The following is a 26,246-nucleotide window of genomic DNA, read 5'->3' on the forward strand; positions in this document are numbered from 1 at the left end:
TGATAAGTGCCGTTCGAATTCTCTAGAATGATGAGAATGATAGGAAAGGAGGTTTCAAACTTCCTTTATAAGCCTCCTTTAGCTTAGGAACCACTGGACCTCCTAACCGACAGGAGAAGCGAAAATGCTGCCCCACAATGCCTTGCAGCCGCAGCATTTGCCGTCACTCAACAGTCGGCCGTTCACGGAAACAACCGATTATGACCGAGAAATGATATCATGAAAGTTACGGTGCTTATTAAGCATTTTAAAACATAGGTGGTAAGTTGCCAAAGTGCTTTGTATTGAACGTTCATCAGTATTATAATCAAAAAGAGAAATATGAACGTTAGTTTTCACTGAAGTTATCAAATAAAGTCAACATTTCAGTCTTTACTGAGCTGTGTGGGGTTTGTTCAACTTTTAAAAGATGTTTGAATGGTGATATACACAGTGATAGATGTTAAGGACTAATGTTTATAATAAATACATCTGTATTGATTTTAAGATCTTTAGTTCATACAATCATACGTATTGGGATCATTTGTATTAATGTGGACCGGAGGGAGAGGGTGACGAGCATAAGTTTCACTTTCCTTTTGTATTTCAATTCCAACTTTGGTCATGAAGAATATGTTTCTCTGTTGTCCACGTTCATAAAGCAAAGCAGCAGCATCAGAGCACGGTGCAGAGTCTCTAGATGAGTTTACAGCAGTCCCTCGTTCTTATTAAACATCCATGTTGTAGTCCGCTGTATTTTGTATAACTGTAGTTTCCCCACAGCAGCAGACGCACACAATGACGTCCGCTGGCGCATCATAAACACGTCGGATAGTGAAAGTGCATTCGGATTCTCTAAAGTACCGCAGTCTCTTCTCCTAAGTCCTTTTGAATTCTCCTATCCACTATCCCTTAACCCCGTGACGTTTCACTCAGAGGTCAAGGAATATACGATAGGGTTAGAACTTAGGAGCTGATTTTTAAACTATCCGACTGCAGCCAGGGAGCTGCCTTCAGGGGGTTTACAAGTCACTTGCCTAACAGGTGAGTCCTCACTTTGTTAGCTGTTTTCTCCAGGTTTTTACAGCAAAACAGAGAGCACGTGGTCAGGGCTGCAGTGTTAATTGCTAATTCCGACAGCCTTGTTGGTTTACAGGGGAAAAGTCGTGTTGGTTCTCTCGTGAACCATTTTAAATTGGTGATTTTGATCCTAAAACTTAACAATACAAATGTTGTTTAAAGTAGACGCTGTGTTTCGTTTTGCTTAACAAACTGGAGTTGTTTCAATGTGTTTGTGGTCACTCACCTTTCGGACAGAGCCGCACTTTGAATTGTGAATGAGGTTAAGTGGTTTTCAATTTTATAAAACTGCAGCCAACCAAAGATGGAACTGGCATTTATGGCATAATGTAGGCTACCCGTGAGAAAGTGCTTGAGCAATTACTCAGCAAATGTGTCCGGGAAAAGCATTGCAGCGTTGTTCACCTTATTTAAAACATGTGTTCAAAAATAGACCTCTATACTTGTAGGTGCTGCCCACAGAAGAGGGAGACAGGATGACCGAGGGTCCGAGGAAGCGGGGCAGCAGCGGCGGCGGGGACAGTCACTCTGAGCCCGCAGACACACAGCCGGGAGCCGCGAAAGATGCAGAGGGCTCCGGGGTGGCTCTGAAGAAAGAAATCGGCCTGGTCAGCGCCTGTGCCATCATAATCGGTAAGGAGCAGGGACGTGCACAGACATTTTGGGGGGCAGGAGCTCAAGTGAGAAAAAGGGCACTTGCCATAATAATTTATAAAAAAATGTTTTAAAACAAAAAGTTAAAAATAGTTGCACATCTCTGACTTACTGACCAATTTATTTTTAATACCCTCACACTCACGCAATTGTTTAATACTCAACAGAATTCTACAAAAATAATCATAACTTTTTTGTTTTACATTTGATTGCATTAAGGCTTCATGATATCCTTCACAGTAGACATTTGAACATATACAATTGTTGACCACCACTTTCATTGAATTTTGGATGATTTATTCAACTTTGTAACACCCATGGTGTTCCCGGTCCCTTAAAGAAAAGGAATTAGTAACCATCCGGATCAGATAAAACACACACACATACTCTCTAGATGTGTCTCTTCCCCCCCCCCCCCCTTATGTGCCCAATCCCCTTATGTGAATCACACCTGGCACTCACAAACACTCACATGCAATACATGTTCAGTGTCTATTCTTTTTATATTTACTGCAGTTGTTGTTTATATACCAGTAGTCTGATACAATATGTACAGTTTGAAAGGGTGTTAAATGACATTTGGTGATGATTAATGGTTTTTGTGTTCATGTAATAGCAGTTAAAACAGGACCGGTCAAATTTGACCGCGAATACCAAAGTAAGGGGGGGAAAACGAAGACAATAGGAGGGTTAAGGCAGGACATTACAGGCAAAAAGAACGTTATGTCTGAATTAATCTATAGATATAAAGCTAATCTGCATTTAAACATAACATTTCCGGGGAAAATACTGACTTGACGTAAGTAACTATCTAGGGAAGTTGTGAGGTGCTATGTTTTTTATCCTTTTCACCTTTAATGCCTGCATGCAAATTTGCGCATTTTAATTAGGCCTAGTTAATGCCTACTTTGCATATCAATGTGGTGATTGTGATGACGTTATTAGATACACATTGTACTGTATTCACCTGTAGTGTCTTCCCAAGTACAGTACATTAGCCTGTATGCCCATGATATATTGCCTTAGCTAAACCTTGAGCCAACTTATCCATTAGCTGTACCCTACTTTAACTATTTGTTAATAGTTAGTTAGTTGTTAGTCATTTGTTCATCTCCACTCACCTTCAAACAAGCCAAGAAAAGCCGGCATAGTATGGGACTTTAAGGTGCAGGTGCTGCTACCTGTCTTTCTGAAGTGACTGCCGATGACTGTCCGCACCGCTGTGCGCGAGACGTGGAGGGAGGGTAGAGAGTGCATCGGAACTTCACAGTCTAATCTCCCGACCTGATATTTTGTATTCAATCAATATATTTTTGGAAAGGGAAACTGTGCGCAAACAGCAGTAGATATATATTAATTTATTGGAGGAAAGAAAATGGAAAAAAAGCACCCTATTTAAAAAGGGCACTTTCTCTGGAGGAAGTAAAAGGGCAGGGGCTCAAGCCCACGTTGATGTCTGTGTGCACGTGCCTGGTAAGGAGCCTATACATGTTTGTCTCCTAGCATATTTTAAGTAGAGAAAAGGTGTCCTATTTCACTAAGCTTAAGTGAAATAGGGCATATTTTAAGTGGAGAAAAGGTGTCCTATTTCACTTAGCCTATGTGAAATAGGGTTCCCTCCTGTTTTTAAGAGAAGACCACTTTATAAATTAAAAATCAAATTCTAAGAGTAGGTTCTCTAATTTCATTGCTTTTTGTATTTTATCCTGTATGTTTGTTGTTTGATATATTTATTTTGTATAATAAATTGCAGGTTATTTTCACACATACATTTTTACTACATAACTTCTTAATTTTATATACATATATTTATTATGTTTGAACATGTTTTATTCCACTTTTTACTCCACAATATCATAATAATAATAGCTTGGATTTATGTAGCGCCTTTCATGAGACCCAAGGTCGCTTTACAAAGAAGAGTAGGAACAAACATAACAAAACAAAAGGCAGTCAGACAGACAAAACAACAAATAGATTTGGAGCCAAAGGCCTTAGCAAACAGATGGGACTTGAGGGCCCTTTTGAAGGCGTCAAGCGTGGGGATGTTGCGGATCTCCGCAGGGAGAGCGTTGCAGAGGGCGGGGGCTGCCACACTGAAGGCTCTGTCCCCGAAGGTTCGCAGGTTGGTGCGGGGGGTGGTAAGCAGGCCAGAGTCTGAAGACCGCAGGTTCCGGGGTGGGGCATGTAGGCGGAGGAGGTCCGATAAGTACTGGGGGGCATGGGCATGGAGGGACTTGTAGGTGAGGAGGAGGACTTTGTAAGTTATGCGGGACTTGACCGGCAGCCAGTGGAGGTGGATGAGGGTGGGAGTGATGTGTTGCTACGGCTTTGTATGTGAGAGTACCCTGGCAGCACAGTTTTGAACATACTGGAGCCTGATCAGGGTTTTGTTGGGGATCCCAAAAAGGACTCCATTGCAGTAGTCCAAGCGGGAGGTGACAAAAGCATGGACTAGGGTTTCTGCAACCGACTCCGAGAGTGACGGTCGGAGTCTGGCAATGTTCCTTAGATGGAAAAAGTCAGATTTGGTAACTGACTTGATGTGGGAGTGGAAGGAAAGGGTGGAGTCGAGGATGACACCCAGGTTGCGGGCTTCAGGAGATGGGGAGATGGAGCAGCCGTCAACCTCAAGGATGAAGTCACAAACCTTCCGGAGCAGTGCCTTGGGTGCCACAACCATGAGCTCCGTTTTCCTGCTGTTGAGTTTGAGATAGTTCAACGACATCCAGGTTTTTATGTCGTGCAGGCAGTTGACGAGAGACTGAGGAAACAGTCCGGGTTTTGATGGGGGTGAGAGAGTTGAGACTGAGGGATAGGGCAGTGTTGTAGTGGGCTACCAAGCCGTCCATGGCGGAGTCAGAGGGAGCCGAGGCTATGTGGGTAGCTATCAGGTCGGATAGGGCCGGTGCACTCAGTCTTGATGTTCCTAAACATAACGATGCCTTTAGGATGCTGCCTGGGCAGGGAGACCGGAACAGTGAAGAGGATGGCGTGATGGTCAGATACAGCCAGGTCGAGGTGCTGTAGTCGGGTGGCGGAGAGCCTGTAGAGCACACCAGGTCCAGCGTGTGGCCTTTGGTGTGGGTGGGGCCCTGGACATGTTGCTTGATGCTGAAACAGTCCAGAAGTGAAAGGAATTCAGCAGCAAATTTGCAGTTACTGGAGTCCACGTGAATGTTAAAATCACCGAGCAGGAGAGTTGATGGAGACATGGAGCAGAGAGAGGTGAACAACTCGGACAGCTCATACAAGAAGGTAGTGGAAGCTTTAGATGGGCGGTATCACGTTAGCTTATTATATGATACGATTATTATGTTTATAAAACCGTTTTTCCCTATGTTTTATTCATTGTTCTAAAATAGAGCAACTAATCACAAAGCCCAATTTCACTGGAAAAATAAAGAGGACAGATTTTGACTTGCATATTGTTTGAATTGTGTCAAAAAATTCATCAAAACAACAAAATCATAATTTAGTCTCGCTTGGAATTGAGTTACAGGTTTTTGACAGCTTGTATGTATCAACAAGCATTCAGTTCTATTGTATATCCCAGCTACTAAAGTAGTATTTTCTCATTATAATCGTATGTTGAAGGAATTTCATATATTAAGCCATCTTCCTTTACATGTGTAAAGAAAATAGCTGAATCAAGCTGCAACCATTGAAGAAATGCAACCATTTGCACTTTAAGTGGTTGAGCCTTACTGATTATACTCTATGTTTTGATTGATACGCATCCTCAGTGCACTCCCAACATCATACATCTTGGACATGCCTTTTTATCATCACTTTAATGTTTCAAATTTACTCTTGGCTACCGCACATGAAGAAAAAAGAGAAACATTGATAAAAAGCAATCCTACTAATGTCATTATGTTATGTGCTGCATTGTTGCAGCCTTAAGCATGGTTTGAGTGTGGTTGTTAAACCAGACAAGGAGCAGCTGTACTTTAATTTGTGTGCCTGCCTCCATAATGATGTATGGATAAATTAGTGTAAAAACTCGTAAGTCATCTGAAACTTTTCTCAAAATGTCTGTTTAAACTGAACCCCTTTGTGTAGCCCTTATCCGCCTGACATGGTGGGCATTTACTGGGATTAACCAGTGGTGACCAACTGAAGAACAATGGGCTTCATGCAGTAACATTTTCTTAAATTAATCTGATCTTTGATCTTTCAAATAAGCTCTTACCCAAGTGTGCTGAGTTATGAATCCCACATAATCCTTAATTAGAAGAGAGTGGCCGTTTGTTCATTATTAGCATAATTAATGTCCTCAAATAATGTTGTAACTCTTGCAAAGGCCCAAGAGTTGGAGAGTTGGCAGCCAAAAAAGTAACTTCAGCAGTCGAGAAATTGAGGTACTCTTATTTAAACTCAAAGTAAATGTAAATCTTAAGATTGTCAGTAGTGACTTTTCAGGAGAATCAAAAGGCATCTAAGGGCCGTATGTAAGCCATTCAGGAGCTGAATGTAATCAATATAAGGCTCAAATCAAGGGTTTTGATCAATGGACCAATAGTAATTCTTAAACCCAGTAATATAATAATCCAGTCAACACAAATCTCTCAAAGGTACTATTATCTAAACTATATTCTTAGATTTCCATGTTTTTTTTTCTTCATATTAAAACATGTTTCTTCGCGTTTTTGTGCTCTCGACAACTCGGAAAATGTTCTCTTACCCATATTAATGTCCCTTACCTTGCAGAGTCAGACAAATGTCCCAACAAACAGTTACTTATGTTGTTTTTTACAACAGGTGGCATTACATTTCAATCAAACTGTACAAAGTGGCAATTTTCTTTCAGACTTGGATTTGTTTGATGGTCCTTGATACAAACTAATTCTGACATTTCTTCAAACATTAAGACATGCATCTTCTCTTTCTAAATCAAAATGGCTATGCGAATATAATCAAGAACGAATATTAAAGGCAAGGCAAGGCAAGGCAAGGCCTTGTGTAAAGATACACATTGTCTATGTTGGGTTGTTGCTACCAATGTAACAGCCTTGCACTATTTCCAAAAGTAAAGTATGACTCTACTGCATGATGAAATATTCCAAGTGAAAGCAGAAATGATGCCAAACAAGACCAGTTTATTCACATGAGCTAACCAGCAGTTGGCATGTGCAATGGGAAACTTTGGATACCAGTTTGGGCAGTGTAATCCAAGTATCAGTCTTCTTAAAAAAGAATAGAGCCGAATGTAAAACAATAATTTCAGCTAGTACTTTTGTTCATGCAAAGAGATTTCATATGGACTAGAGTCCCATTGGCCAGCATGAAATGGGGCGTCATGGGACAGGAAATTGTATCATTAACATTAAAGAGCCTGTGACAGCATCCCAACAACTGTTGTGCAATGAAATATTGGGCTACTAGTAATCTCGAACCGTCAGTTTAAAAAACAAAAAGCGATACCGTTCCGTTAAATATCAATAATTTCGAACATCGCGGGGAAATTCCTTCGACTCATTTTGAAGTTTTGGGGGAAGCCGGAAGTGACGTCAATGCGGGAACGCTTCGAGAGCTAAACACGGACAAAGTGTGTTGTCATGCGTAGAAATGGTGAATTACTGAGTTTAGGCACGTTAATAACGTTTTAATGAAGTTGACTACAGTATATTCATATTTGTCAGTGCTTTCATATCAATTCGGCGACATAAACATAAATGATCGTGGTGAAGATGATGATTACATTAGGATTAAAAATCGGGAGTGAGAGCTGCTGAATTTCCTCCCGTCGGATGTGATATAAAAAGAAATCGATTATTTTTGTAGTTGTAAACTCAAGTGGATGAAACTACATTTATTAGTGCTTTCATGTCAATTCGGCGAACATATGATACATTAAATGATCGTGAGGATGATGATTAAAAATCGTTTGTTTGAGCCGGTCTGCATTTCCTGATGAGAAAACAAACCGATGCTTTTTGTAGTTGTACACCAACATGGATTAAACGTGTGTTTTTTACCACAATGTTGGGGAAATTAATGGATAAAATGCACGGATTATTATTATTATTCCCACTCCGATCGGGACACTAGGTCCACCGTTTCCCCGCAGCGAGGCTCCCCGCGTTGACAGTTTACGTGGGCTGGGTGCAGTGGCGGACTGCCATCGGGACGAATCCTGATGGGCCGGTACCGAAGTGGGCCGGTCGGATAAGTCACCAGCACATCCCCCATAGGCGGCGCGTGAGGCTCAGGTTTGAGAAGGCTAAATAACTTTTTTTACCTGACGCTGCCCGCCTCCGGCGTCTATAGAAAAGAGATCCACTCAGTGTGCGGAGTTTAAATCTCTCAAGTCATATTACAGGATCAAGGAAATACAGTTTAAACTGCCGTATGCAGAGAAGACGCCGACGTGTCGCACTTATCATTCATATTACATCATCAATCAGATCATCGATCATATAATATCATAATATATCATATATTTCCTTATCTGAGTCAGCTTCTCCAGCCTCATCTGGCCGTGCAACACTCAGTGTCACAGACTGTATGCAGAAGTATTATTTAACACATTATGTTGACGAAACACTCGAGACAAATGTAATTAAAGTCAGATCCACTCGTGTCTTAGACGTGAACGTGCTCTCAGCTGGAGAGAGAAACCCTGGCTTGATTTACCGAGTTGATAACCAGCGTCGTAGGACCGCTTAGCGAGATCTCGTTTGTTAGTTTGTTGTTGTTAGTTTGTTACTCAAACATATCCAGGGTCTGTTGAACTCGCTTCGTAGTACAGGGCACAGGTGGCGAGCAGCGCTAATGTCAAAGACACAGACATTATACATTATATTTGTATTTTACCAGGATGCAGTGACACAAATATTTACATATTTACATTTACTATCTACAGCACCCTGACATCTCCCACTCCCCCCGTTGACAATTTACTAGCGGTACCGAAGTGGGCCGGTCGAGAGTCCCGGGATGATTTTTAGTCCCATTCCACCACTGGCTACATGACCGTATGATCGCCCATATTGACGCACCTCATTCCTAAACTTCTAACAGATACAACATAAACCGATCCTTCAGCCTCATATGAGCTCTCAGACACGTTCAACATTAACCTGTCATCGCTGTCTGAGCTTGCTGCTGTGTGCGCCGTCGTGCGTTTACATCTGACTGTATATATATATAAAGGTTTACATGCAGATGCTGGGATCCTGAACCGTGCAGCTGGAGCGCTGTGCCCGCAATGACGTCACACATCATTTGGCGGGACTTGAAGAATCCCCGAGAAGATCCAGGAAATGGTCAACATTGAAGGCAGATTAATGATTATCAAAGTACAAATATCCAAAATCAGTTCAGTAACGGTTTTCAAGGGGACAATATGTCCTCAAATTGATGGGTTTGGATGATGGGGGAAAACCGTGTCACAGGCTCCTTAACCTGTCACTGTAAATAACCATAATTCCTGCAATGTTTTTATTATTATTATTATTATTATTATTATAGCATCCTGCCCTGTGTCTGGTCTTGTTTCTAATTCTGTCCTTTGTGTCTGTTCTCAGGCAACATAATTGGATCAGGGATCTTTGTGAGTCCTAAGGGGGTTCTGGAGAACGCTAGCTCTGTGGGCGTGGCCATCATCGTATGGGTTACCACCGGAGTTATCACCGCCATCAGCGCCCTCTGCTACGCTGAGTTAGGCGTGACCATCCCCAAGTCGGGGGGAGACTACTCCTATGTCAAGGAAATCTTTGGAGGACTGGCTGGGTGAGAACAAATGTTAGGATTCATTTTGAAATGCATATAAAAGGTGAGTTTCAAATGCAGTAGCATCTACATATATCTGAGATGAACATACTGACAAAAAGGCCTGAACAAATGTATGTTGTCCCATTTTTCTACAAACAAAACTTCAGAGACCTCACATTAATGGGAATTTGAAGTAAATCCTCACCCATCCTCTAAAAGTGTAAGCCCCTTCTGATGTTCCCAGCTTCCCAGAATGTCACTGACCCAGTGTCTCTTGTTTTAAACAACAATGCCCTAGTGTACATGTATAATACACTCCGCTTATGTGCTTAATTTTTCTTTTGTTTCCCTGTTACATTTTGCGTTAACAAAGAGTAGCATGATTTTCCTGTAGTGTGTGTGTGCACTCATGTGACACAAATGTCTTTATGTCCAGGTTCCTGCGACTGTGGCTTGCTCTGCTGGTGATCTACCCCACCAACCAGGCTGTGATCGCTCTCACCTTCTCCAACTACGTCCTGCAGCCTCTCTTCCCCTCCTGCCTCCCCCCAGACAGCGGCCTCCGCCTGCTGGCTGCGGTTTGCCTGCGTGAGTCATAGAATTTACCTGGAAACTAAATGTGTCAGCTAGGCACAGATCATGACTCAGCATTCAAAGCCCACTTTAAAGAATACATTCCTGCCATGGTGTTTAATTCTACTCTTCTTTCTTCTTCAGTTGTTTTTAAAACACTTCATATTATAGAAAGACACCTTAGTAGGTGGCAGATTTAACTCTTAATAAGGGTGGGTGAGGCTGTACAGCATTTATTTAGCTTTGAAGTGAATGCATCACCAAGTTCAGCACTCGCAAGATTATAACTTGTCTGGAAAACAGATTCAGGGTATGGTCACATAGGGAATATTGGTCAGTGACTATTGCATGAAAATTCCCTAAAGTTAGACATTACCTGAGGCGAAGGAAGCAAATATTTAGTTTTTGATATAGAACGGAAGTCAGTGGTTCACTAATGGTATTTTGTGTGTGACCGCACCCCTTTTATTGTCTTCTGTATCTGATTAGCTTTGTCTTGTCTGTGGAAAAAATATAATAATAATGATCTCAAAAACTATGGAAACCAGTACGTTGATCACATTTGGCAAGAATTAGCATGCAAACATGCTCATGATATGTTAGCATTTAGCTCAAGTACCACTTTGCATAGGTACAGCCTTACAGAACTGCTATCATGGATGGCTATGGCTAACCCAGTTTCAATCACTGCTTGTGAACTCCTATCAAACTGTTCATATGACAGTGTTGCTCAAATTTGAAAAACTATTATTTTACTGTATATCTAACTTTAAATGTTTACTGAAACGTGTATTGTACTGTAACTTTAAAATCAGAGTTGCGTTGGGCGGATGCTTGATTTTGGCTCGACTGTTTTCAACATGGCGGCCAGGTCTCTCATTTATAGTATTTTATTTGTTTACTGGGATTGTTCATCTATATAGAGAACATAAGTCCCGCCCTTCTACTTCCGACCCATGGGACCTTATTTTGGAAAAAATATGTATGGTAGTCATTGGCGAGAGAGAAATAATTTTTCGATCCTGTTTGAATTGTGCCATGAATTACACATGATGATGTTTGTCAATTTAAAAGATAATTTTGCAAGTCACTCGGAAATTATTTTTAAAAATTAACAAACATCATCATGTCAATGGAATGTAACCAAAGTATTCCTCACACAACATGGATATCAGTTTAACTTTTTTTGTCATCCTTGCCATGCTGTAGTGTTGTTGACATGGGTGAACTGCCACAGTGTGCGCTGGGCCACATGTGTCCAAGACATCTTCACTGCTGGCAAGCTTTTGGCCCTTGGTCTCATCATAATCATGGGAATCGTCCAAATATGCAAAGGTAGGATTTTCAGTCTCTTTAAACTCTTTTAGTTTCTTTACTGTACATGTCTGTCTCTCTTTTGGTAGGGAGGTGGTTACAAGTGTTCTTTGTTGTAACCTCTTCTCACAAATACATTAAAAAAAAAAAAGTAAATAGAAGGGTAGAAATTGAGTGTTCATTAATACACAATATAAAACATACAGAATAAACAATGTAATATACCAATTTATTACTAAAACAAAATGTATAAACATTAGGGCTGTCAGTCGATTAAAATATTGAATCGCGATTAATCGCATGATTGTCCATAGTTAATCGCGATTAATCGCAAATTAATCGCACATTTTTTATCTGTTCTAAATGTACCTTAGAGGAATATTTTTCAAGTTTTTAATACTCTTATCAACATATGAGTGGACAAATATGCTTTATGCTAATGTTTATTATCATTTGAACAATGACAAATATTCTCATGAATATTAAACACAACAACCTCTGAACATTACAAATATTCTGTGTGTGTGTGTGTGTGTGTGTGTGTGTGTGTGTGTGTGTGTGTGTGTGTGTGTGTGTGTGTGTGTGTGTGTGTGTGTGTGTGTGTGTGTGTGTGTGTGTGTGTGTGTGTGTGTGTGTGTGTGTGTGTGTGTGTGTGTGTGTGTGTGTGTGTGTGTGTGTGTGTGTGTGTGTGTGTGTGTGTGTGTGTGTGTGTGTGTGTGTGTGTGTGTGTGTGTGTGTGTGTGTGTGTGTGTGTGTGTGTGTGTGTGTGTGTGTGTGAGCTATGTGCAACTCAAGGCATATACTCGAACGGGAGCTGCCTGGACGCTGCAATCATGTTGCACACTATCCGAGCTGAGTGTGCTGACTTCTCCTACAATGTCCCGCTGTCTGGCTTCCTGCATAAAGTCAAGTGCTCGGCGCAGTTGTGGCGAAATGTCGCTCCTCTGTTTTCATTTAAACAGCTCCTTCTATCCGTTAGCGCAGCTAGCTAGCACCAGATGCTAACAACAACAATGCACGTAAGGTCTCTCTCTCGCTCGGTCGGGCCACACATACACACACCCTCCCGGTCCTCCCGATGGCCAGTCGGTGCCTGCCGGTGAGCGTAGAAGTGTGGTCTGCCACAAGCGGGCGGCAGGAGCGGGGCTGTCAGCATCAGCTTGTAGATGGTATTTTAAACTCGATGCGCTCTGAAACTACGGGGCGGCCGTGGAAAAAAAATACACATGCGTTAATCGCGTTAAAATAATTAGTGGCGTTAATTTTTTTTTGCGTTATTAACCTTTGGTAGTGAAAAGCAGTTGACAATGTAACGTCATTTCAATGAATTCTGACGTTTCCTCGTCCTCAGGTCACTATTACTGGTTGGAGCCAGAACACGCCTTCGAGACGTTCAGAGACTACAGTGTGGGTCAGATAGCTCTGTCCTTCCTACAAGGATCCTTCGCTTATGGAGGCTGGAACTTCCTCAACTACGTCACAGAGGAGTTGGTTGACCCGTACAGGTAACATGCACAAGCATCAAAACCTGCAAAAAGAACAAAATGCATTAAAGGATTAAGGACAGAAAATTATGCTTCATTCATTAACTTTCTCTATTCCTACCTAAATCCAGCATTAAAAAGTAAATATTAAAAAAACGTTTTTTTTAAAGGGAGTTTTCTTTAAATGTGTTATTTTCCCACATAATCTGAGGTAAAAATTCTATACGTTTAGCCTATTTACTGATGGTGCCTTAAAAAGGATTTAACTAGCAAGATTGAAACTGTTATAAAGACATATTAACCTAAAATAATGTAAACAATGAAAACTAAAGATGTTATTAATAAGGAAAGACGCACACACCACAAATCTTCATAAACCATGAACATTAATCTTGTCTTTTGTCCTCTCAGGAATCTCCCTCTTGCGATCTTCATCTCTATCCCCATCGTCACCTTCGTTTACGTGTTCGCCAACATAGCCTACATCACCGCCATGAGCCCGCAGGAGCTGCTGGCCTCAAATGCTGTGGCAGTGGTGAGAGAACACACCCAGAATAAATGTTTTATTCCATATTATATCATCTTTTTTTAAAGATCATATAAAAGAAAGTCTGTTTTTATACTAGAAAATATTAATTGTTAACTGAACTAATAAACACAAGAATTGGCCATTAATGTGATTTTGTGTAATCTGTTAGTTCAATATTCGTTACATTATTCTATGACAAATAATACTTGACATATTCGTGATCAGTCCAATTCATATTCAATACGATTTTATAGGTTAACTGAGTAAAAAGCAGTATAACAACCATTAAGTCTCAATCAAACGTAGCTAATGCATGGATCTAGAGCAGGGGTGTCAAACTCAATTTCATCGCAGGCCATATTAGCATTATGGTTGCACTCAAAGGGCCGGTTGTAACTATATACATATAATATATATAAAATAATGTATTACATTATTGCCTCTGAATTGGATTATTATTGAATAGGGTAATTAACTACGTCTGAAAGCAGAGGTCCAGGGCAAATAATCGCAAGTCTCTTCAGTGGCATGTCACAAAACGAGATGCATTGTGGGACATGTAGTTTATGGGCAACCTGCTTCTGTAAAGTGGCATGTAACCGTATTATAAACGTATTATAATCTTTGCAAGCTCTTGTGGGCCACATAAAATGAAGCCGGATTTGGCCCTCGGGACTTGAGTTTGACACCCCTGATCTAGAGGCTAATCGGCAGCCATTTACAGAAACCACCAAGCTGTGACACGTTTATTCTTCTCACTCCATTTTAAAATGTCTTGATAAGTCACTGTTATTAAAGTGTTCTCTCCTCCTCCTCTCTTTCTCTACTTCTAATGTTTCTCCCAGACTTTTGGAGAGAAGTTGCTCGGTGTAATGTCATGGATCATGCCCATCTCTGTGGCTCTCTCCACCTTCGGGGGGGTCAACGGCTCCCTCTTCACATCGTCACGGTCAGTTTATCCTCCATCTTTTGTCATCGCAGCTTCTGTGGCTGCTGTGCTTTTTTTTTTTTTAAATGGACTTGTTCCTTTGCTGACATTTGAGCCCGTAGATGTATATGGAGAAACTGGGTAAGCAGTGTAAAAATCAGGAAGCTACACAGAAATTGTAAAATGTATGATAGGTCTGATGTATGATCTTTCATCATTAGGGCTACAAATGAGTTTTTTTGGATTATATGGGAAAAGTCTGAACAGAACATTATATTCCCTTTTCTGTAATTTGAGGTACTTTGAAGTGTTTTATGCTACTCTATATTTTTCCAATACATTTGACTGACAGCTTTAGTTACTTAATAGATTCCGACTGAACCCATACAAATATTAATAAACCAATACAAAACATTGACATATATTCGTAGTTTCAGGGTAAGGTGTCATTCACACTGATGCTGTCCCCACCCCGATTTTTGTCCCATTACATTTAGAAGCATAATTTTTTTTTTTTTAAATGTTCTGAAAAACAGCTTGAACCAAAAAAAGGACATGTAGAATGAATCAATGTGCAATGTCGTTAGCTCAAAAAGCATGCATGGACTGATCAATAACTAAATGTTTGACATGGTTTCTTGTTCTCCCCCAATCTCAGTAATCATCTGCTTTCTTGAAGACTATTTAAAACTATTCGGACACCATTTGTCCCCACGACTTTTCAACACAAGGTGACGCCCTTGTTTGGTAAATGAATTATAGTTTAAGTTAGTATTGCTACTTTTACTTAAATAAAACATCCGAGTGCTTCTTTCACCACATTCCACAGTACTCCTGTTTTGCTAAATGTTCCACCCTGACTTGTGCACTCTGTAATAATGACCTGAGCTGTGTTCCCTGAGCTCTCAGCTGCTGAGTGCACACTGTAAATAAGCAGCAGCTGCCTCTGCTCTTAGGACTTCACCGTCTCCTCTTCTGTCTCTCAGGCTGTTTTTTGCCGGAGCGAGGGAAGGCCATCTCCCACGTCTGCTGGCCATGATTCACGTCAAACGCTGCACCCCCATCCCTGCCTTACTCTTCACTGTGAGTCCTTATCAAAACACTACATCCACTTTTTGTCCTTGTTTGTCTTTTGAAGAGATGTTGACCCCTCCCTGTCGCCATTTTCAGTTGATCTCCACCCTGCTGATGTTGTGCACCAGTGACATTTACACCCTCGTAAACTACGTGGGCTTCATCAACTACCTCTTCTATGGCGTCACCGTCGCCGGGCAGATCGTCCTGCGCTTTAAAGAGCCCGATATGTATCGACCCATTAAGGTAAATAGACTAATAGGTATTGAAGAGAGAACCAAATAAAAGATAAAAACACAATATTATTATGTGTACATTAAATGTGTTTAGATATCACAGTTATAGTCAGTACAGGTAGGTTGATGGATTCAGAATGATTCAAAGGCTTATTGTCAAATGCACAATGGCTACAGTTTTGGCTCCTCCAACAATGCAACATAAATAAAAAACAATAGAAATAGTTGAAGAAATATAAATAATATACAGCAAGTAAATGAAGAAATTAGTAGGATATACATGATGGATGGAAAAATATAAAATTAAGAAAAGTGAATGCAAACTGAAACTGTGTACAGTGGAATACATACATTTTTCCTTGTTTAATATATATAATTCTGGTTGATGTTTAAACCAACAATCAAATTTCACAATTCTTTGAAACAATGCTTGATCATAAAGGTTTCTATATGGCCCAAAGAGGTGTCGTAGGGCAAGCACAATTGAACAAGACAATTCAAAGTGCTTTGCAAAAGCATTAAAAGCATTAAGACAAAGAAAATCATAAATTACATTTTGAAACTCCCATTAGCCAAGAGAATACAAAATAATGTAATATAATTATTTTATTTAAGAAAAGGCAGTGGAAAATAGACATCAGTCTTGATTTAAAATTATTTAGAGTTGCAGCGGACCAGCCGTTTTCTGGGAGTGTGTTCCAGATAACATAAAACATTTCTTTAATGATGATAAGACCGTGTAATTTTACTTTTGTTTCTCCCTGGTCCTCCAGGTGAGTCTGATGTGGCCGGTGATCTACCTGCTGTTCTGGGCCTTCCTGATAGTCTTCTCCCTCTACTCTGAGCCGGTTGTCTGCGGCGTTGGCCTGGCCATAATGATGACCGGCGTCCCTGTCTATTTCCTGGGAGTCTACTGGGAAAAGAAGCCACAGTGTGTTGATAGTTTGATGGGTAAGGCAACATTCTACTGTCTCAAAATAGAAGATGTTTAGAGTTTGAAAATGTTATTTGAAAAATATCATATAGGAATTGAATTGTTAAGGTAATCAGGATAAATGTCTTTAATTAAGCACCTTTCATATTAAACAATTTCCTTGGTCTCTTTCCCCAACTGTACCCAGGTAAATTTACTCATCTGTGCCAAAAGCTTTGTTCGGTGGTCAATCCGGACATGGGGGACAAGGTGGAGCCCCAAGGGTCTCCAAAAGAAGATGGAGATAAGGAAGATAGAGGAAGCCCTCTGACAGCTGAATCTTGATGATGTGCATAAACAATCTCCAACAATGCCTCACTCTTTTTTTTTTTTTTGTAAGGAGGAGGGGCAAAAAGGCACTTGGGAAAGACTCTTCGAGAGGTTATCACACATATGCACTTGTTCTACGACATTGGCACGGGCATAGATGCTTTGTTGAAAAGTCACTGATGTAACACTGAATATGAAATGATTACTTAAAAATATGTGTATGTCTTGTTATTTTGTATTATTTGCAAGTGTGGAGTAATTATTATTCCATCGGAAAATGTTTTTATATGCAAGTTGTTTTGTAAAATCTGTGTTTGTATTCTCACCTCACTATTCTAACACTAAAATGACATTTTGCAGATGGAATAATGTGTTTTGTTCACATTGGAGTACCTAACATGTGTGTGTGTGTGTATATATATTGGGGCTATCAAGTTATTATTATTATTCGCGCGAATAATTTGAATCCCTGGCGGCGTATGTGTTACTGATGGTAGCCTTTGTTACTTTGGTCCCAGCTCTCTGCAGGTCATGGACTAGGTCCCCCCGTATGGTTCTGGGATTTTTGCTCACCGTTCTTGTGATCATTTTGACCCCACGGGGTGAGATCTTGCGTGGAGCCCCAGATCGAGGGAGATTATCAGTGGTCTTGTATGTCTTCCATTTTCTAATAATTGCTCCCACAGTTGATTTCTCACACCAAGCTGCTTACCTATTGCAGATTCAGTCTTCCCAGCCTGGTGCAGGTCTACAATTTTGTTTCTGGTGTCCTTTGACAGCTCTTTGGTCTTGGCCATAGTGGAGTTTGGAGTGTGACTGTTTGAGGTTGTGGACAGGTGTCTTTTATACTGATAACGAGTTCAAAGAGGTGCCATTAATACAGTTAACAAGTGGAGGACAGAGGAGGCTCTTAAAGAAGAAGTTACAGGTCTGTGAGAGCCAGATATCTTGTTTGTTTGTAGGTGACCAAATACTTATTTTACCGAGGAATTTACCAATTAATTAATTACAAATCCTACAATGTGATTTCCTGGATTCTTTCCTCCCATTCTGTCTCTCATAGTTGAAGTGTACATAGGATGAAAATTACAGGCCTCTCATCTTTTTAAGTGGGAGAACTTGCACAATTGGTGGCTGACTGAATACTTTTTTGCCCCACTGTATGTATATATATATATATATATATATACTGAACAAAAATATAAACGCAACACTTTTGTTTTTGCTCCCATTTTTCATGAGATGAACTCAAAGATCTAAAACATTTTTTATATACACAAAATAACCATTTCTCTCTCCCTTAGAATGGCCACAATAAAAGGCCACTCTGAAACGTGCATTTTTGCTTTATTGGGGGGGGGGTCTGAAAACAGGAGGGTTAGGGTAATGTTGTGAATCGAGTGGCCCATGGTGGTGGTGGTGGGGTTATGGTATGGGCAGGCGTATGTAATGGACGACGAACACAGGCCACTCGATTCACAACATTACCCTAACCCTACCCCTCACACCAGATACTGCCTGGTTTTCAGACCCCCCCAATAAAGCAAGTTTCAAAGTGGCCTTTTATTGTGGCCATTATAAAAGGCACACCTGTGCAATAATCATGCTGTCTAATCAGCATCTTGTTATTGTCACGGATGAGTGAAGGAAGCAGGACCCAAATGCAGATAACCTTTGAGAAACCCTTTATTTCAAGGATAAATACCGAACAGAACACTCTCCGGTGAACTCCGTCACCAACAAACAATGACCCAACACTGAACACAGACGGAGACAAGACTAAATACAAGAAGGGGTAATCATGACAACAAGAAACAGCCGGGCAGGGGAGGAGAAACACAAGGACAACAGGTGAACACAATCGGGTAATCAGGGAGGGAAACAGACAGAAAGCAGACAGGCAGGAAACGGGGGTGAACACTTAACACAATAAGACAGGAAACCCAAAGACAAGAAAAACACCAACACAGACAAAACTACAAACGTGACCCAACATGTGAATTGTGACAACAGACGTCCCTAAAAAAAACAAAACAAAAAAGTCCAAAACCCCAAGCAGTGTGGGCGGAGGGGGTCCGGAGGACGGGTCTTGGGCTGACAGCCCAGGAACACAGCGGAGGACCAGGAAGGGGTCACGGGCGGACGGCCCGAGGGACAAGGTACAGTCCAAAAAGGGGGATTCGGGCGGACTGCCCGGGGACAAGGCCGAGAACCAGGAAGGGGTCTCGGGCGGCCGGCCCGGGGTCAAAACAGAGTCCAAGGTGGGGACCATTGAGGACCGAAGGCAGCGGCAGGAAGAGTCAGGGACCCGGGTCCGAGGGCGAAGGCAACGGCAGGAAGAGTCAGGGGGTCGGGCCCGAGGGCGAAGACCGCAGCTCTCAGGGGGCCGGGCAGGAGGGCGAAGACCGCGGCTCTCAGGGGGCCGGGCTCGAGGGCGAAGACCGCGGCTCTCAGGGGGCCGGGCTCGAGGGCGAAGACCGCGGCTCTCAGGGGGCCGGGCTCGAGCCGGTGTCGACCGGACAGGATCAGGAGGCCGGGCAGGAAAACGCTGATGGGCCAGTTCCGGAGATCGGGCAGGACCCGGTGTCGGCCGGACAGAAACCGGAGCCGGTCGGACAGGCTTCGGCAGGATCCCCCACGGAAAAGGACCAGGAGTTGGCAGGAACCCCGGCGAGACCGGTGATGGACATGGGGCTGGCAGGGCCCCCGGTAGAACTTCCAACGGCACGGGATATAGGGTTGGCAGGACCCCCGGCAGAAGAGTCTTCTGCGGGACCTCCCACGGGACAGGAGAAAAGGTTGGCAGGACCCCCGGCAGGGGAGTAGACGGCGGGACCTCCAACGACACAGGACACAGGATTGGCAGGACCCCCGGCAGGGGAGTAGACGGCGGGACCTCCAACGGGACAGGAGAAAGGGTTGGCAGGACCCCCGGCAGAAGAGTATTCTGCGGGACCTCCAACGGGACAGGAGAAAGGGTTGGCAGGACCCCCGGCAGGGGAGTAGACGGCGGGACCTCCAACGACACAGGGTTGGCAGGACCCCCGGCAGAGGAGTAGACGGCGGGACCTCCAACGGCACAGGACACAGGGTTGGCAGGACCCCCGGCAGGGGAGTAGATGGCGGGACCTCCAACGGGACAGGACACAGGGTTGGCAGGACCCCCGGCAGGGGAGTAGACGGCGGGACCTCCAACGGCACAGGAGAAAGGGTTGGCAGGATCCCCGGCAGAAGAGTATTCTGCGGGACCTCCAACGGGACAGGAGAAAGGGTTGGCAGGACCCCCGGCAGGGGAGTAGACGGCGGGACCTCCAACGACACAGGACACAGGGTTGGCAGGACCCCCGGCAGGGGAGTAGACGGCGGGACCTCCAACAGCACAGGACACAGGGTTGGCAGGACCCCCGGCAGGGGAGTAGACGGCGGGACCTCCAACGACACTTGCGTAGGGGCTTGAATAGGGAATGGAGAGGGACCTCGAGCGGAGACTTGAGAGGGGACTCGAGAGGAGACTGGAGAGGGGACTCCAGAGGGGACTAGAGAAGGGAACACGAGAGGGGATTTGAGAGGGGAACTAAAGAGGGGACTCGAGGAGGGACTCGAGGAGGGACTAGAGGACGGCCTAAAGGAGGGACTAAAGGAGGGAACTCGAGAGGGGACTCGAGGGGGAACTGGAGAGGGAACTTGAGATGGAAACAGAGAGGGGACTCGAACAGAGACTAAAGAGGGGACTAGAGGAGAGACTAGAGGAGGGACTAGAAGAGTAACTAGAGAAGGGAACTCGAGAGGGAAACTAGAGAGGGGACTCGAGGAGGAACCAGAGGAGGGAACCCGAGATGGGACCGTGGCAGCCGGGACCAGATCCGGGTCTGGAACCAAGGCAGCTGGGGTCGGGACCATGGCTGCGGGGACCAGAACTGGGGCCGAAACCCTGGCTGCAGGGACCGGAATAGCAGCCAGAAACATGGCTGCTGAAGCCAGAATCCTGTCTATAAGCTCCAGCTTCGACGCCGGAAACACGGCCGTATAGGGCGCTCCCGGAGCCGGGACCATAGCCGCTGGGGCCGGCCCTGGAGCCGGAAACATGGCTGTATGATCCAGCGCTGGAGCCCGGATCATGACTGTGTGGGGCGGACTCGGAGCCGGAAACATGGCTGCGGGAGCCTGCACTGGGGCAGGAACCATGGCTGCTGGGGCCGAAACCGTGGCTGCTGGGGCCGAAACCGTGGCTGCTGGGGCCGAAACCGTGGCTGCTGGGGCCGAAACCGTGGCTGCTGGGACCGAAACCGTGGCTGCTGGGGCCAGGACTAAGGCTGGAACCATGGCTGCCGGGGCCGGGACTGGAACCGTGACTGCTGGGACCGAAACCGTGACTGCTGGAGCCGGGACTGGAACTGTGGCTGCTAGTCTGGACTTGCGACTCCCTCTCTTAGGAGCCTTTTGGAGGCTCCGTGGGCCTCCAAAAGCCAGAGTTCCAGAGAACGGCTCCTGGACAGGAGCAGGAACTGGGGAAGAAGCAGAGGTTGACTCCAGACGGAACACGCCGAGACGTATGGTGTCAGGTTGGGAATTGGGAGGTAGGGGACTAGCATGGCTGGAGCTAGCAGGCCGGGAAAGAGGTTTGACCTCAACGCTGCCCAAAAAGTCCTCCACCCACTCGGGGAGCAACTCCCTCAACCAGGGCCTTGAGGTTACCTCCTGGCGTGCCGCAGAAATAACTGACTGCCTCTCTTCAGTACTGGAGGCATATCGAAAGTCATTCCTCAAGCATGTTAACTTGTACTTCACAGCGTACAAACTGTCTGCTGGGTCCATTCCTGGTTGGGTCATTCTGTCACGGATGAGTGAAGGAAGCAGGACCCAAATGCAGATAACCTTTGAGAAACCCTTTATTTCAAGGATAAATACAGAACAGGACACTCTCCGGTGAACTCCGTCACCAACAAACAATGACCCAACACTGAACAGAGACAAGACTAAATACAAGAAGGGGTAATCATGACAACGAGAAACAGCCGGGCAGGGGAGGAGAAACGCAAGGACAACAGGTGAACACAATCGGGTAATCAGGGAGGGAAACAGACAGAAAGCAGACAGGCAGGAAATGGGGGTGAACACTTAACACAATAAGACAGGAAACCCAAAGAGAAGAAAAACCCCAACACAGACAAAACTACAAACGTGACCTAACATGTGAATTGTGACAGTTATGCCACACCTGTGAGGTGGGATGGATTATCTCGGCAAAGGAGAAGTGCTCACTATCACAGATTTTTGAACAATATTTGAGAGAAATGGTTATTTTGTGTATATAGAAAATGTTTTAGATCTTTGAGTTCATCTCATAAAAAATGGGAGCAAAAACAAAAGCGTTTATATTTTGGTTCAGTGTGTATGTATATGTATGTGTATATATATGTATGTATATATATGTGCATGTATATATATATGTGTGTATACATTATTCATTTAAAAATATTCCCGTTGAAGGTTTTTTCTTTATTTTTTTTAGATCAAAAGTTATTTTCTCGATTTATGAAGAGTTTATGTGAAGTGCGACTTTTCTTAAAAGGAAAAAAAGTGTCCAATTAGGCATAGCGTGGAAAGAGCAAAAACGGCTACATTTCAAATGTTCTTTATTTATAAATTAACAGAAAGCTTTTGTTTGAAAATTAAATATTACTATTAGTTGCCCAATGCATATTTAGCACGTGGTTCCCGTAGGCCTATACCCAGTGATGTACCTGAACGCGTTCAATGAACGATCGTTCATGAACGCGTTTATATTTTGGGCGAACGTGAACTGAACGTACTGTATTTCCGCTAGATGAACGTAATTGAGAACGCGTTCATTCTCAGCGCTGTATAACGGCGTTCAAAAGTGCGTTCATTCTCAGCACTGTATTATAACGGCGTTCAAAAGTGTGCCAGATTTCATATGCCTTTCAGCCGAAAACCCAGTTAAAACACACCGTAAACAGGCTTCAAAATAATGCGGAAAACCACCCAATCTGGCAACAGCAAGCTGCCTGTGACGCGTACGCGCCTGTCACCCCTGGCTGTCGCACTAAAATATAAATATACTAAATATATCAGACTCCTCACAACAAACAATGTGGAACCGCGGAACCGGCGAGCATTGAATGAATGAATGAATTAGTATGGACGAAGCCGAGAGCAGCTGCAGCAGCACTCGCTCAGAGTGAGACTCTACGGCAGGGGTGGGGAACCTCCGGCCGTATACGGCCCGAGAGACAATGTGGTACGGCCCTCGAGGTAATTTATAAACACGTACGCAAAAAATAAAAAAATGAAAGAAATCTAGACCGCAAAAAAATTAAACAAGCGAGTGCCTGTTTTTCCTGGCCAAGGTCAGGGTCCTTGAACACAACACGAGCCTAACGTGTCATCACGTGGTATATGTCTCCACTGACAGGGTCCAGTTCTGACGGAGAGCACCAGAACGCCACTCCAGCACTTCAGAAATTGCAGTACCGATAAGTCCATACACATGCCGCAGTTTCTGCGTGTCTGTGTCTTTAGCTGAAAGCCCAGTGGCGATCTGCTCATCTGTCATACTGATCAGACAGTCAATAACTTTGTTGTTATTAGCATCTGGTTAGCTAGCTATGCTAACGAATATAAGAAGCTTTTTCTCCAACCAGTGAGGTAAAGGCACATCTTTATATGATCATTATAGTTATAAAAAAATAAGAGAATAAAGGTAAACAGGTATAAAATACTATATGACAGTTATTAATAAAGAAGAATACAGTTTGAAAGGGGAGTGATTTGTCAAATATCCATAAATTAAAAGAAAATCTGCTTACAGTTGTGTTTGGGTGTTGAGAGATGTGTCCATAGATCTCCTAATGTTGCTCTCAAAGTGCAACACATCTTCCCAGGGGAGCATGCCCTCCGGACCCCTCTAGAGGAGGTTAGGTCCCCCCCCCCCCCACTTAAATCATGTTCACATGGATAGGAAACTAAATACATTTGCACACATCTTGTGTCCATAAATTATCTTTCTGTTTTGGTGGTCACGCCACACCCTGCACGTGCATGCATACGCGAGTCATGGTGAGATATCTGGATGAAGAGGTTGCTTTTTCTTTGCACAGACTGAAATGAATGAGCTGTGATTTTAGTTTTTTTAAGCAGAGGTCAATAACTTGTACGGCCCTCTGAGGATATTGTAAAAATTGAAATGGCCCATTAACATCGTACAGGAGACAAATAATAGTTCGCAGCAACGTATTGAAAAAATAACTATGAACTATAAATTAGTTCATTTTTGAAACCATGAACTTTAGTTCAACATTTTGAATTATGAACTATGAACTGAACTAGTTCATTTTAAAATGTGTGAACTGTGAACTGAACTAGTTCATGTAGAAAGTGAACTTTCCCAACACTGCCTATACCACGTTTTTTTTTTCCAATCCTAAAACTATTTTAGACAAGAGTTTTTGACAACTTGAACGACTGTTAAAAAAAAATGATACTCGGATGCACTCTTTTCGCACACTGCAGTAGTATTGTTACTGTGCTGCCTGCTGAACCTCCTCATCAATGTTTTATCTACCTGTTGGAACACCTGACGTAGAAGGGGCGGAGCCCACGCACCGTGAGCGATCAAATTGCGGAAGTCATGGGCTATGACGAGCCGGGCTTGGTTACAATTTTACGATGCCCTGAAATGGACAGGAAAGAAGATGCATTTGCTTTCAAAATAAAAGCCTGAATCAGTATCCAAATAATGCTGGATCAATTCAAAGTTGTGGATGAAATGAATCAAATCAAACCACAACATCTAATTGGTGTATTCTAAATCATATTTATTTATACAACACTAAGTACTGTCAAATATGTTACATCTTGTAGCCTACACAACAATTGACAACCTTTTCTAATCCAGGGTAGCCTATAACATAGCTAAATAACATAAGCCTAGAGCTTTTAGGAGCTTGGGTCTGTGGAAATTCCGGGCAGCTGCACACTGATAGTTTAGTAATCCAGTATTTGCTCTACTACCTATAGTGATTTAGAATCAATTTCCCCCCTGTGTTGACGCAATTATTGTTGGGGGAAATGGATTCCCCAATTAGTTCGTTTGGATAACTATTTTACTTTTTTTTACTTTTTTGAAATAATTAGGCTACTGGCCACCACAACCATTTAACATTCAAAGTGAATAATTACGGTACATGTTATGATATATAGTGTGACATATTTACAGGATGCTACTTGCCATCTACCAAGATACAGTAGCCATAGTCTTCAATTGGACCTCAGGGTTGGGTTGTAACGGAATACATGTAACGGCGTTACGTAATCAGAATACAAAAAATAAGTAACTGTATTCAGCTCGCGTTACATTTGAAAAACGAGTAATCTGATTACAGTTACTTTCGTAAACCTGAAGTGAATACATTTTGGATAACTTATTGGAATTATTGGTGGAAAGATTTCCTCTCAACATTTAATATTCATCACAGTCCACAAAACCTATTACCGCCGCAGATGGACCAAAAAAGCGTTTGTCCGCTCGCTCAGTGAAACAATAACAACGAAACATGGAGGAACAAAAGTCTGCGTTTAAATCGCGTGTGTGTGTGTGGTTAAAACACATCAGCCTGCGGTCGCTCTTTAGCCTTACTAATGATTATTTCTGAAGGTATACACAGTGAAGGCGGTGCGTGAAAGGCACTGCGCGGCGCGCTCGTCTTCTCAGCGGCTGAGTTAACCCTCCCGCTGCCTCCTGGTGCTGCAGAGATTTCATGAAGTGAAGGAGGTTTTCCTTCTATAAAACAGCTGTGGGAAGCAGATACTGTGAGTGTCACGGACATGAATTCATAGATCAAGGCAGACTGGTGCACACTCTCCGGTTTTGCCAATCCGGTGCTTGAACAAATATAGCTCTACACCCCTGGCCGAAATGTCCTTAAAATGAGTTAGTTAATTCATGTCCTGGGCTGGCAGGACAGAAGGCGACACGCCCGTTCTAAGCCGTGTCCCTCACTCCTCACATCCCAAGCTGCATCCCCAAAAAGTGTATTATGTTGTTACATCGTTTCAGATGTGATGTTTCAGTTGTGCTCTTGATAAGCCATTAAAATCGTAAAAACACGTTCAGTTTCCTTTTGCTTTTTGTGTCTCCTGTTCACCAAAACACACCATCTGTGATGGAAAAAGAAAGTAATCCAAAAGTAATCTGATTACGTTACTTTTTTAAGACACGTAACTGTAACTGTATTCGGATTACTTTCAGAGCCATGTAATCAGTAACTGATTACATTTACAAAGTAACCCTCCCAACCCTACTTGTACTGGAACTATTTCCCACACTTCTAATCCTTCTGTCCATCTGCGGATGAAGACCATAACATGTGTTGAAATACATGAAAACAGCTATAGTGGCTCAAACTTGGGT

At 43.1% G+C, this 26,246-nt stretch overlaps 2 protein-coding genes across 4 annotated transcripts in view; both read left to right on the top strand.

Moving 5' to 3' along the window:
• The window catches only part of LOC117461967 (zona pellucida sperm-binding protein 3-like), a 526,690-nt gene that overhangs the window by 464,406 nt on the left and 36,038 nt on the right, over positions 1 to 26,246 (top strand). The gene's annotated exons all lie outside the window — the stretch shown is intronic.
• slc7a8b (solute carrier family 7 member 8b) lies at positions 768 to 17,893 on the top strand. 3 transcript variants are annotated; one of them, XM_034103566.2, is made up of 12 exons: positions 768 to 1,023; positions 1,509 to 1,692; positions 9,246 to 9,450; positions 9,869 to 10,020; positions 11,215 to 11,340; positions 12,671 to 12,824; positions 13,215 to 13,338; positions 14,178 to 14,281; positions 15,247 to 15,343; positions 15,431 to 15,580; positions 16,344 to 16,521; positions 16,692 to 17,891. In XM_034103566.2, exons 2-12 carry the CDS (start codon positions 1,536 to 1,538, stop codon positions 16,826 to 16,828), a joined length of 1,584 nt encoding a protein of 527 aa, XP_033959457.1. In that variant the 5' UTR covers positions 768 to 1,023; positions 1,509 to 1,535; the 3' UTR covers positions 16,829 to 17,891. The 3 variants fall into 3 exon arrangements, with proteins under 3 accessions (XP_033959457.1, XP_033959459.1, XP_033959458.1); XM_034103568.2 differs by lacking the exon at positions 768 to 1,023 and adding an exon at positions 1,060 to 1,177 and having other exon boundaries at positions 16,692 to 17,893; XM_034103567.2 differs by lacking the exon at positions 768 to 1,023 and adding an exon at positions 1,064 to 1,177 and having other exon boundaries at positions 1,493 to 1,692.

This window comes from Pseudochaenichthys georgianus, chromosome 17, assembly GCF_902827115.2.
Source record: "Pseudochaenichthys georgianus chromosome 17, fPseGeo1.2, whole genome shotgun sequence".
NCBI classification, from domain to species: domain Eukaryota; kingdom Metazoa; phylum Chordata; class Actinopteri; order Perciformes; family Channichthyidae; genus Pseudochaenichthys; species Pseudochaenichthys georgianus.